The sequence below is a fragment of the Daktulosphaira vitifoliae genome, unplaced genomic scaffold (assembly GCF_025091365.1).
Source record: "Daktulosphaira vitifoliae isolate Bord-2020 unplaced genomic scaffold, ASM2509136v1 Scaffold_44, whole genome shotgun sequence".
Classification (NCBI taxonomy): domain Eukaryota; kingdom Metazoa; phylum Arthropoda; class Insecta; order Hemiptera; family Phylloxeridae; genus Daktulosphaira; species Daktulosphaira vitifoliae.
The window spans coordinates 13,176-24,271 of NW_026099613.1; the positions used below are offsets into that span (position 1 = coordinate 13,176).

An 11,096-nucleotide genomic window follows, 5' to 3' on the forward strand; every position below is an offset into this window, starting at 1 on the left:
AGATTTTAGGACTCTACCTAATAATACTAATTTTGAAATCATTTTATCTTATTTAATTTTTTTTTTTTTTGAACTTTAAAAAAGAAAAATTTAATTTAACTTGTTTTGTAAGTAATTAATAAACGCGAAGAAATTATAAATTTTAAAAGCTCATTTTTCGCTTTTTAATTATTTACTTTACGTTAATGTTTTGAATACTGAAACTGTATAACAATAGAAAGAAAAATAGTGTATGTAATAAAGGCCCTTTTATTGTCGTTATACATTATCAACACCAATGCATGATTATTCTATACGTATAAAAATGATCTAATTAAGTTCGGAATGTTTTTCATAAGTTGTCAAATATTTTACTATTAAAATTCAACCGTGTAATAATCATATTTTAATGTTGATATTTTTTGGCTTGTTTTCTAAATTCTGACCCTTAGTTTAATTTATATTTTTGTGCACATTACGTTAGTATAATTTATTTGATTTTTGTACATTAATGTAAAAAAATAAAATATTTCTTTCTTTCGTTTTATTTTTTGTAAGTGGAAAAACCACCAACTATACTATTTCGTCATCAGCTCGGTCCTATTGCCCAAAGTAACGAAGGAAAACTAATTGTGTATCCAGGAACTATATTACACATGGAATGTTTGTGGATCAAACGGTTTGGTACTCCATTGTGGAATGTCAGTCACTCATTTCGGTAATAGTATTATTTTTCAATTAAATTAGTTATATATATTAAATATGTCTAGTCATAAACATATTCTGAAAGAATAAAAGCATACAACTGTGATATCGTAGATCAAAGATTTTATTTGAAATGAATTCTCAGTGAATATAATCTTAAGTAGTAATTTTTTTTAAATTTAATTTTAAGTTTATTCATTTATAGACATAAATAGTTCTCATATGTAATATTTTAGCTGGGGTTTTACAAGGATTTACGGTACTTTAATAAATTTAATTTTTATATTGTTGTCCGTTTCTATGTTTAAACTACTTACTAGTTTTGATAATTTATAAAACTGAAATGATTTCTTTTTTATTTTCAGAAAATATCCCGAAGGTTGGACGACAGATCCCGGGCGTGATCCTAACCTCGAGTACCGTCTAAGTATTTATCATGCAAGCAGAGATGACTCGGGTGTATTTTCATGTATTACGCCTACTAGACATACGCATTCCGTCGAAATAATTGTAAAAGGTTAGCTAAATTGTTATTAAAATTAACTAAAATTGCCAATAATAATATTAGCTGTGCATTGTCCCTCTATACCATCGAAACGGAGTCTGACGATTGGAAGTCAAAATACAAAACTCAATACCCGTGTGACGTTTTCCTGTGCTAAAGGGTACAACTTGATTGGGGCGTCAGAAATCAATTGTCTTCCTTCAGGAAACTGGAGTGATCCCATCCCATCGTGTGAGAGTAAGTTTGATATATCAAAGGATTTAACATTTATCATTTATTTTACTTATCTGATTATTACATTTTTAGTAATCGAATGTGATGAAATCGAAAAACTCATTGATCCAAATCTACGTGTAGCTGTGCTGAGCCGTCAAGTTGGTGGCGAAATTATGTTTAGCTGTATGCAAGGATTTGGATTAACTGGACCGACTCATTCAACTTGTTTACCGACCGGCGAATGGGAACAACCATTTCCAACATGTGCAGGTCTATAAATATTTTTTGTTTACTCAAAGATATAGTGTATAAAAATTAGTATATGTTTTAGTTACTCCTAAAACTTCAATAAAATTCGTCGCTTATTGTACACACAATTAGCTCTTATTTGTCTTAGATATTTTAGTAATTTTAATGATAAATGAGCTTTTAAAATAAAATACTTTTCAATAATGTTGTAATCTTCTCTGTTTCTTAATATCTAAAATTTATTATTTTAAATAAGAAAAACTTCTTTAATATCCTTGAACTATTTTTTTTAAACACATATTTCTTTATATCTTATGTGTATTATTATTTTTTTAATAATTCAAAAATTTGAGTTAAACAAAATTATTCAATTATTTGTACAGCGGAAATTTAATAAAAATTATATATATATATTTATGTTGTACAAGGAAATCAGTGACTTCGAAATTAATTATATTTCTCAAATAACTGTTGGGCCCTAAGAAGTGTAATTGGTGTGTTGTAGCAGTTACATGTCCTTGGCCAGGAGACCCGCCACATGGTTATTTGGCCATTTCTCAAAACTCCTACAGACCAGGTGAACGCGTGTCCGTCAACTGCGAGCCCTATTACGTATTGGACGGTCAACCGAATCTCGTTTGTCAGGATAATGGAAATTGGTCAGCATCATTGCCAGTTTGTAAGTGGAGACGATTTTTTTATAGCGACTTCGAACAAGTACTGCTTATTTCAAAGTGCCTCGACGGATCTTCTGGCCATTATTGTTTAAATCCCTTCGAATGTATTTTTTATCATTTCGAAGTCGCTTTATGACGTTAATAAAATGTATTTCTAATACTAAGATTATTGTCCAGGTGTTCAAGCATGTCCTTACCCAGGCACAGTGATACGAGGTCGTATGTCAATGGTTAAGTTCTACTATGCTATTGACGATGTGATCACTTTTAGCTGCGATGATAATTTCAAAATTAAAGGTGTTCCAATTTTAAAGTGTTTAAAATATGGTAAATGGTCTAACTCAATACCTACATGTGCTCCTAAAAATGAAACCCAACAGATAGTTTGAATTAATCAAAGTATATTATAATTTGTTGGATCTCAGAATATTTTTCAATTTTAAGTTATAATACTTTCCTAAGTTTTTGGTGGTCATTATTACACTGGAAACTGAACAATGTTAAATCTAATAATAGTTTGTTAATTTATTAATGAAAATTGAAGGTTTAATATTAGGTATATTTAACCATAAACTATACAACATTCCACTAGTATTTGATTACTTTTTGTATTTATCAAAAGAGCAATCGATAAAATCTACTTATAATTTATTAAAATTACCATTTAACTATATATATTTTCTAAAGTCATCTGAACAAGCCTGTTTGATTAATTTTTAGATTTATTATGCGTAATTAATTATAACTACATTTTTAATCAGCTAGAAATAAATTACTTAAAATGAACGCTACTATGAAATAAAGAAATGTTATTTTTGGAATACTTATTAGTGTGAAAAAAAACTAAACGATTTTAGAGGTAAGAATGTATTTGATTAAAACTAGGTAAGCGTAAATTGAAATATTATAAATATTGTTATTACTGATAAATATTTTCAAGGCCTTTAGATGTTTACGATAAGTAAAAAATAAGTATATTACATTAAATTTACTTATATGGACATTTTAAGTACATAAAAAAAATAAAACGATAAATGGCTAATGAGCTTACTTTGAATATTCTTTGACAATTCAATTTTTAGAAGAAATAGCTCATCTTTGACAATTTTCCAGTTTACATGTATGAAATATACCTAGTAATGTTTTTGTATAGTATTTCTAGTATTTTAGCTTATGTAAGTTTTTAAGTATTCTACTTAGTTTTAAAAATACATATTATAACCAAGTTATAAAAAAATACTGTATTATGTTAAATAGTCGTTGTTATTGCGTTTTTACATGTTATATTATAATTATACATAATATTTCAAATATTTTTTTTGATTATTAATTAATTTATGTTTACTTAATTAGTTTAAATAAAATTTTGTTGAAAATTAATAGCAATGTTTTTTAAATCATGTAATTATAACGTTATGTATTTATTATTATTATTATTCATAGGTTAAAAATAAAAAATATAAATTTAAAACTGTTTAATATTTTTATGAATTGATTTATTAACAAATTGATCGATATTTATTAAAATTTCTAATGATTTTAATGCTTTCCTGGTTTTAAATAACTTTTAAATCACTTCAATGAAGTTAAATATTAATAAATAAAAAAGAGATAGTAATCTTTAAAAGTATAAAAATATCGACAAAAAGTAATGATTTTTTATTTTCTGGTCATATTTTTAATTTTTATTGAAAAAGGATTATTTACACATAGTACTCGAAAAATATCCTAAATTTGCGTAACAGATAACCAGATTGTTTAACGTATAAAATATACGTTGAACAATCTGGTTATTAAAACTATTATTATTTACATTCTTTAAGTAAGATAGATGGCGCTACATCCTTAAATCAAAACAATAAAAGTCATCAAATAATTATGTCTGTTGTATCCTAATTAATAACAATCATACACTATGCTTGGTAAGACTAAAAAGTGCCATAAATTCCAACAATAAATAATTCTAACCTTTTTTAACTTCAATGAGAAGCTATGAAAATATTAATTTTACCATGATGTGTTTTTTTTTTGTTTTTGTCTGTTGCAAATTTTTCTCAGCTATCACTGAATCGATTTCTTTCAACGATACCCAAATCGTACTAGTTGAAGACATAACCCTTAAAAATTAAAATAATTTCTCTCTTTCCCATAAATGGCGGAAATTTTCAAAAAAATTCCAATTTTTAAAATATTGTCCTTTTTTTCACTTTTTTTTTTTTAAAACTACCATAACTTTTCAAAAATTAACAAATCAACATAATTTATTTTTATGTTGAGACCTTAGGTATTTTCCATTCATTTAATATAATTAAAATTTTTTTTAATTTGAATCTTTATTTGTCCAGGAGAGAGATTTAAAATAGGAATTTTTACACACAAGTTAAGCTTTTTCAATTTAATTTTTGAAAATGTTTAGGAAATATGGACAGTTTTATTTAATCTCCCTTCGTGAGAAGAAATTTCTTATTCATGTTAATATTATTTTACTATGAGGTTTTTTTTGTGACTGCAATTTATTTTCCCAACCCTCAAAAAAAATTTGTTTGGGTCAAATTAATTCTTTGGCCGACCCTAAAAGTAGTTGGGATAAGGCGAGGAAAAGAAGAAGAGACAAATTTAATTATTTATACAAAAAAATTATCATGAATATCATAAGCATCGAATAGATGTTTGACAGTGATTTTAGTCACTGTTCAGGATTTAAAACTGAGACTCAAATTTTGCAAAAGGCAGGGCAATTTAAAAGTTCAAAAAGTGAGAGGCAAAAATAACATTTCTGAAATGACAAATTTTTAAGAACCACTTTTTATGAACAAAAAAGTCATCAAAATATCATATATGCTGATATTTTTATACACATGGTTATATGAAAGGCACAATAACATCCATTATGTTTTCTTTAATATATAATAATTATAATAATTATTCAGTTTACAAATAAAATAAAGATAATTGTATAATAAACGCTTTTGTATCCATTGAAACAGTGAAAACTATTACAATTTTTGTTAGATACCATTTTGTTTATAACAGAATGTTGTCAAATCTATCAGTTGGAGTTTTGCATTCGATGGTTCTTATATTTTCTCTTAAATTTCCAATGTTCTGATTATATACTTACACAATTAAATTCTATTTAACTTAGAAATTATTATGATAATCTTACTTAATCTAAACGGTACACTACTATTGTGAAGCGAATCAAAGCACATCTTAAAGGTATTTTATTTTTGGCGATTTATTGCTTTAAGTTGAAGAAAGATTTTTTAGAGATTTAAACAATTTACAATTATTAATTAAAGTTTTATTTGTTTATAGTGGCAAAAAATTATAAGAAATTTGTTGTTAAACGTATAAACATTTTAGAAACGAGAAATAAGAAGTACTCTTGTATCCCTGCTAAGATCATGAAAAAGAATCGCGTGAGAAGTATTCATAAGAATTTGAACCAAGAAATTAATTTGGGAAATATAAATATATCAACAAACCCAGAAATCTTGCACCAAATGAAATTAATAAAGTCGAAGAAAGCATTCTTAATACTATATAAAAAAGAATGGCCGAAGAATCAAGACGTCAAAAGTAATTTTATTATTACCTTTCTTCAAATAAGTAAACAAAATTACTTATAAAATTAAAAAACACAGAATAGTTACTTCACAAGTAATAAAACTTTAGTATATGAAATTCAAAATTATTTAATTCTCACTAAAATTTAAACAAACTATGATTATATTTAATATATTTACCGTATTAATGTATCTTCTAACATAAATTAATGGGTCGAGGCTTAAAAAAGAAATTAAGTAAAATTACTAAAGAAAGAGAATATTACTTCAGTATACAAGAATTATTTTATCAATATTTTTCTTCGGAAAAATTCAATAGTCATTGCTATGTATAATATTTAGAGATAATGTATAAAAATACTAAGGACAGATACCTTAAAATATTTTTATGACAATTAAAAATTAAACCAAACAATAATACATATTTTTGAAAGTTTATAGCATAACTGTGTTCATTTTAAAGCAATCGTAAAATGGGTCTTAATGCCGCCTAAAACTATATTATACTCACAACAGCCATCATTATGAAGAACTGCAAATTTATGATGGTAACACGAATCCTTTTCTGCAGCTGATTAAAAGAGAGATATGTATTGGAAGTCAGACTGTTATATCACAAGTTCCACGAGAGCAAATATTTAGTGCTACTCCTAAAGTATGAACGCAGCATCCGGTGGTATTCACGCGGGTTCGTTAACGTTCGGGGTTTTATTTTGTCTTAAGTCTTTAGCTATGCTGAGGATGAGGAATAAGGTGAGTGGACTGTATGTTTGAATGTAGAACGAATATTACAAAATATAATTATAACAATTAAATGTATTATACGAGATATATAAAATCTTATATATACCAATGTGGATGGGGGGGACATATGACTAATATGACATAAGACTAATGCCACTAAGGCGATGATATAAACAAATATTAAATTATACAAGTGAGTCTTAGGAAGATAGATGAACAAGCATTATACTTATCGGCTAAATGAAACGGCTGATGATAATGTTGAATATTGAAAGGATCAATTGAAGTCGATTGCAAGTAGCTGACCAATGTGTACAATATGCTGTGAACGGTATTTTTATGTATCTTATAAAATATATAGACCCAACGGCGATAAACTAAGCGCACAGGATACGACAATCGCAAAGGTGATATTTTCTTTTTACAGTAAAACGAATACAAAATTACTGGCTCGCAAAACGCCATAGAGCTTATAGCAGAAGAAGCGTTAAGATGGCGGCGACAATGGTGACATAGAGAGAAAACCGACAATAACTCGATGTAACACAACGATAACATGAATAATCAATAACACATTTTCTTGAAAGCATATTCCACCGATGTGTATCCAACACCTGATATATAGATTTCTATGAAGATGACATAGAAATTATGCAAACAATACTTTTGTAATAATTATTTAAATAGAAATTTTTACTCAATATTTTTTTCTTAGTGCTTTTAGTTTTTATAATTATTATCTATTTATATTTCAAACAAATGTAATAACCTTCTTTTGTTTTCCTAATTTTTGTATTTTTAACAAATGTATTTCTCTAATTTTTAAAGAAACTATCTACTTGGACAGAATACTTTCCTCACTATTTTAAAAATATGTTTTATAATAATTAACTAACCTATACATATTATTAATTAATCATTAACATACAATAAAGATAGTGTTAAATAATAAATATAAAATATAATATATAAAATACTTTTTGAGAAATTAAAGCAGGTACTCCATGGTTTTAAATATCTGTAAATTTCGACTTTTTAAAACTTTTTTTCTTAAAAGTGTCAAAATTTGATTATAAATAAACCAAATAAATTATTTTTTTTATATAATTATCTTAGGCATTTATCTTTCATTTGGTACACGTTTTATAAAAATTTAACTTTATACCTGCCCATAGAGGTATCAAAATAGCAACTTTTGCAACATAACTTTTGATAAAGTTTGGAAAATATTGCGTCCTTTAAACATATATTAAATTTATCTTTTTATGCAAATAGCTTCCATAGTTAAAAACATACTATTTTAATGTTAAAATTTTATTAATAATATCTTATAAGGGTTTACTATAGTAATGATGCCTTCAATTTTTAGTTAAGTTACATGAATCTAAATTACATTGATTATACATTTAAACTTATTTTGAATATTTTGCCTCCCCTTGGTTAGGAAAAGAAACTTTGAATTTCGTAAATAAGTTTAAGTTGTCCTTTTAGCCACTATATATAATAATATAATATAATAATGAGTTTTTTGAATTTTTTGACGTAAAAAACAATATAAAATTCGTTTGATTTTTCTATTAGATTAAATAACTTCAATGAATATAAGGGAACCCATTTTCAGAGTCACTCCTTGTGAGAAAGAATTTCTTAATCATAATGCACATTTTTTACTCTTTTTTTTTTTAGTGTCTGTCATTCATTTTTTTCACCTCTCATTTAACTAATTTTTTTCAATGGAACGTTAAATTATCATAAATAGTATCTAATTAATGATATTACTTTCATAAATTAAAAAAGATTTCCCCTTTATCAATTATAAATTTCTTAACCAATTTAATTTCTTGTTTTTCAAGTATATATTGTTGAAATAGGTTTGATATGATAATATGTTTCAACTACAACGTTGAATAACATTACTTTGTTGCTTATTAATTTTTTAACTCTATTTGTGTGTTCTTCTGTCATTCTATAATATTCCAAATATTTTTTTAACATGTTACTCAATAAATTATATCTTTTTCCTCGCCTTTATCCCAACTAATTTACAAAAAAATTATTCCTAGAATCACAACATTAATTAAAATGTTTTGGATACATTTTTAGTTTTGGAAATATGATACTTAATTAACAAAAAAGAAAACTAGCACATATTTAGAATGTTAGCTAACAAATTCATTAATATGCACTTCAGTTTTTTTTATTATAAAATAAATCAGAGTAGTTATTCAGGAGGTAACTAGAATAGGGACTGCCAGCTTTGACTTTTCTGTGGGTCTAATTTTTTTTTTGACTTATAGTCACATAAGTTTCAAATTGAAAAACTTCTATTTTTTAAACGTATGTTTTAAGTTGAACCTTTCTGTATAAGGGAAAATGATCTGATATCTAAAAAAAGTAGGTCGGAAAAGATATGTATGAAATATTTATAAAAAAATATTATCTATGCATATATTTTTTAAATAATAATAGCAATTTAAGTTGAAAATATAAAATCATTTTAACTACGGCGGCCTTTTAGTATAGTTGATAATAATTCAGGACGAATATTTTTTTAACTTATAGTAATATTCAAATAATGTATAAAAAAATTATTTATTGCTATTTCATATAAGTCGCTAACTAAAATAAACAAGATAATTCTATGAAAATAAGGAATTTTATATTTTTGCATTTAAAATGATTAATAAATTACTTTTTAAATTAATAAAACTGATTTACAACACAAATAGTATATTAAGACACGTTAACAATGATTTATAAAATTGTGAGAAAACAAATAGAAAAGTTAGAAATGAATAACAATCATAAAATGAAAATTGTGTAATAGAAACACAAATTCAATGGCATAAATAATATTAAAAAAATCATGTTTTTATTATAAAAAGTATTTAAAAAAAAAAATAATGAATAATACAAAGTAATTAAAGAATGAAAATATATAACAAATAAAAATAATAATAAAAAAATAACTGGTGAGCACCAAAAATGTAAATAACAAGTGTATACTTGTCTGAACTTATCATTAAAGATAAGAGGATCATCCTGCAGTTATAGCTGAAGCAAAATATAAGAGTTATACGGTAAATATGATTGTTGAAATCGATGAATTTGTCATAGTTCATAATCATTAATTACTGATTGGTCAAAATCTGTAACAGTCTATATTGATGATGTCGAGATTAGTAATGGTCTATATCAGTTGAATCGTAAAATTTGATCATGTCGAGTATTAATTATGTTTTCTTTTTTGATTGAAGAGTATTATATAAGTTTGTTTGCTTTTTGAGTTCATGTTATTGAATCTACCAAAAAATGTGGTGATGGAATCCAGTTTTCCATTAATAAAGTTATTCTGTATTTCTATGTTGTTATTAAAGTATTTCCCTAATTTGAACAACTAAAAAATGAATTGAAAAATATTAACTGATGTTATATGTATTGTGTATGAAATAAAAATTTACTTCATTTCGATCAGTACTTTTAGGTATGTGTAGTGCAACGTTGGGAGGAATACTTCGGGCCAATTCGAATATCGTTCAACCGCCACCATCGTATTCACTACACATATTTTTCTCCAAACTGTATGTTTTATGGTTTTTGTACGACGGTCCTCCCCATGGAGACGAAGTTACAATGACTTCAGCTTTGTATTTCTTTAGGTCTTTAGCTAAAGTGAAAAAATCATCCTCGATGAATTCAATCTTATCCCTCACACCATATATTTCCGCATTCTTCTTAGCAAATTCCAATTTGTTCGGGTCAATGTCTATCGCGATCACTTTTTTATACTTCATTGCTGACTGAATTACATTACCTCCGGCGCCACAAAACGGGTCCATCGCTACATTGTAACCCTCACACCTCTTGGCAATATGCTTGCTCAAAATTTCAGAGCACACGGAATAAAATGATTCTAAGATAATAGTTAACATTAAAAAAATAAAAGATTAATAAAGAGTATTAATTAAATACCATAGTCCAAAAGAATTATGTCATCAAATTTTTCAAACAAGAAGTGTCTATTATTCCATAAGTGCTTTGGAATATCATGAGAGCTAGTTTTATTGGAACTATTACTGTCCAAGTTATGTTTAATTGGCGAAGTGTTACTGGTATATGACGAATCTGGTGTATGTGATTCAATTAATTCAGTCGAGTGACTTATTTGAGTCGAAATGTTGTTCTTACTTACCTCTGTATCGTTTTGGAGCTGGCAGAGGGTGACATCGTTGGTTAAGTCATTGTCCGCTAGGTGGGATTGTGATATATTCAAAGAAGCACTGTTCAGGTTAGTTTCAATAGAATTGTCGAGTGTCTATTTATTCTCAAAAATGTTTTCTTCGGTTTCAACAGTCGTAATTTGTGTGGATGTTTCTGTAGACTTTTTATCAGATAAAATATTTAGCAAAATAGTTGTAGCATCGGTGTCTGTTGACGAAACTGATGTACTAA

The 11,096-nt window shown here is 26.3% G+C and overlaps 2 protein-coding genes across 7 annotated transcripts in view; one reads left to right on the forward strand and one right to left on the reverse strand.

The window, feature by feature from the left end:
* LOC126908929 (sushi, von Willebrand factor type A, EGF and pentraxin domain-containing protein 1-like) overlaps positions 1-3,596 on the forward strand; it is a 13,724-nt gene extending 10,128 nt beyond the window's left edge. For 4 of the 6 annotated variants that reach the window (XM_050691264.1, XM_050691267.1, XM_050691266.1 and 1 more), the window contains 6 exons: positions 538-697; positions 1,050-1,201; positions 1,253-1,426; positions 1,496-1,675; positions 2,160-2,333; positions 2,509-3,596. In XM_050691264.1, coding sequence (XP_050547221.1) covers positions 538-697; positions 1,050-1,201; positions 1,253-1,426; positions 1,496-1,675; positions 2,160-2,333; positions 2,509-2,720 — 1,052 coding nt within the window. In that variant the 3' untranslated portion in view covers positions 2,721-3,596. The remainder of the gene's footprint in view (positions 1-537; positions 698-1,049; positions 1,202-1,252; positions 1,427-1,495; positions 1,676-2,159; positions 2,334-2,508) is intronic. The other 2 variants (XM_050691265.1, XM_050691269.1) reach the window with 2 other exon arrangements.
* A 6,584-nt stretch (positions 3,597-10,180) lies between these two features.
* Positions 10,181-10,871, reverse strand: LOC126908928 (trimethylguanosine synthase-like). The gene is made up of 3 exons (XM_050691263.1): positions 10,837-10,871; positions 10,617-10,753; positions 10,181-10,557 (listed from the first exon to the last, which is right to left on the reverse strand). Exons 1-3 carry the CDS (start codon positions 10,869-10,871, stop codon positions 10,181-10,183), a joined length of 549 nt encoding a protein of 182 aa, XP_050547220.1.
* Positions 10,872-11,096: the final 225 nt, after the last annotated feature.

Excerpts from the sequence above, each read along its gene's own strand:
- LOC126908928 (XM_050691263.1), bottom strand. The coding sequence starts at position 10,871 with ATGTCACCCTCTGCCAGCTCCAAAACGATACAGAG. Across the intron at positions 10,754-10,836 it reads AGCTCCAAAACGATACAGAG|TAACACTTCGCCAATTAAAC; the intron begins GTAAGTAAGAAC and ends GTCATATACCAG. Across the intron at positions 10,558-10,616 it reads CATAATTCTTTTGGACTATG|AATCATTTTATTCCGTGTGC; the intron begins GTATTTAATTAA and ends CTATTATCTTAG.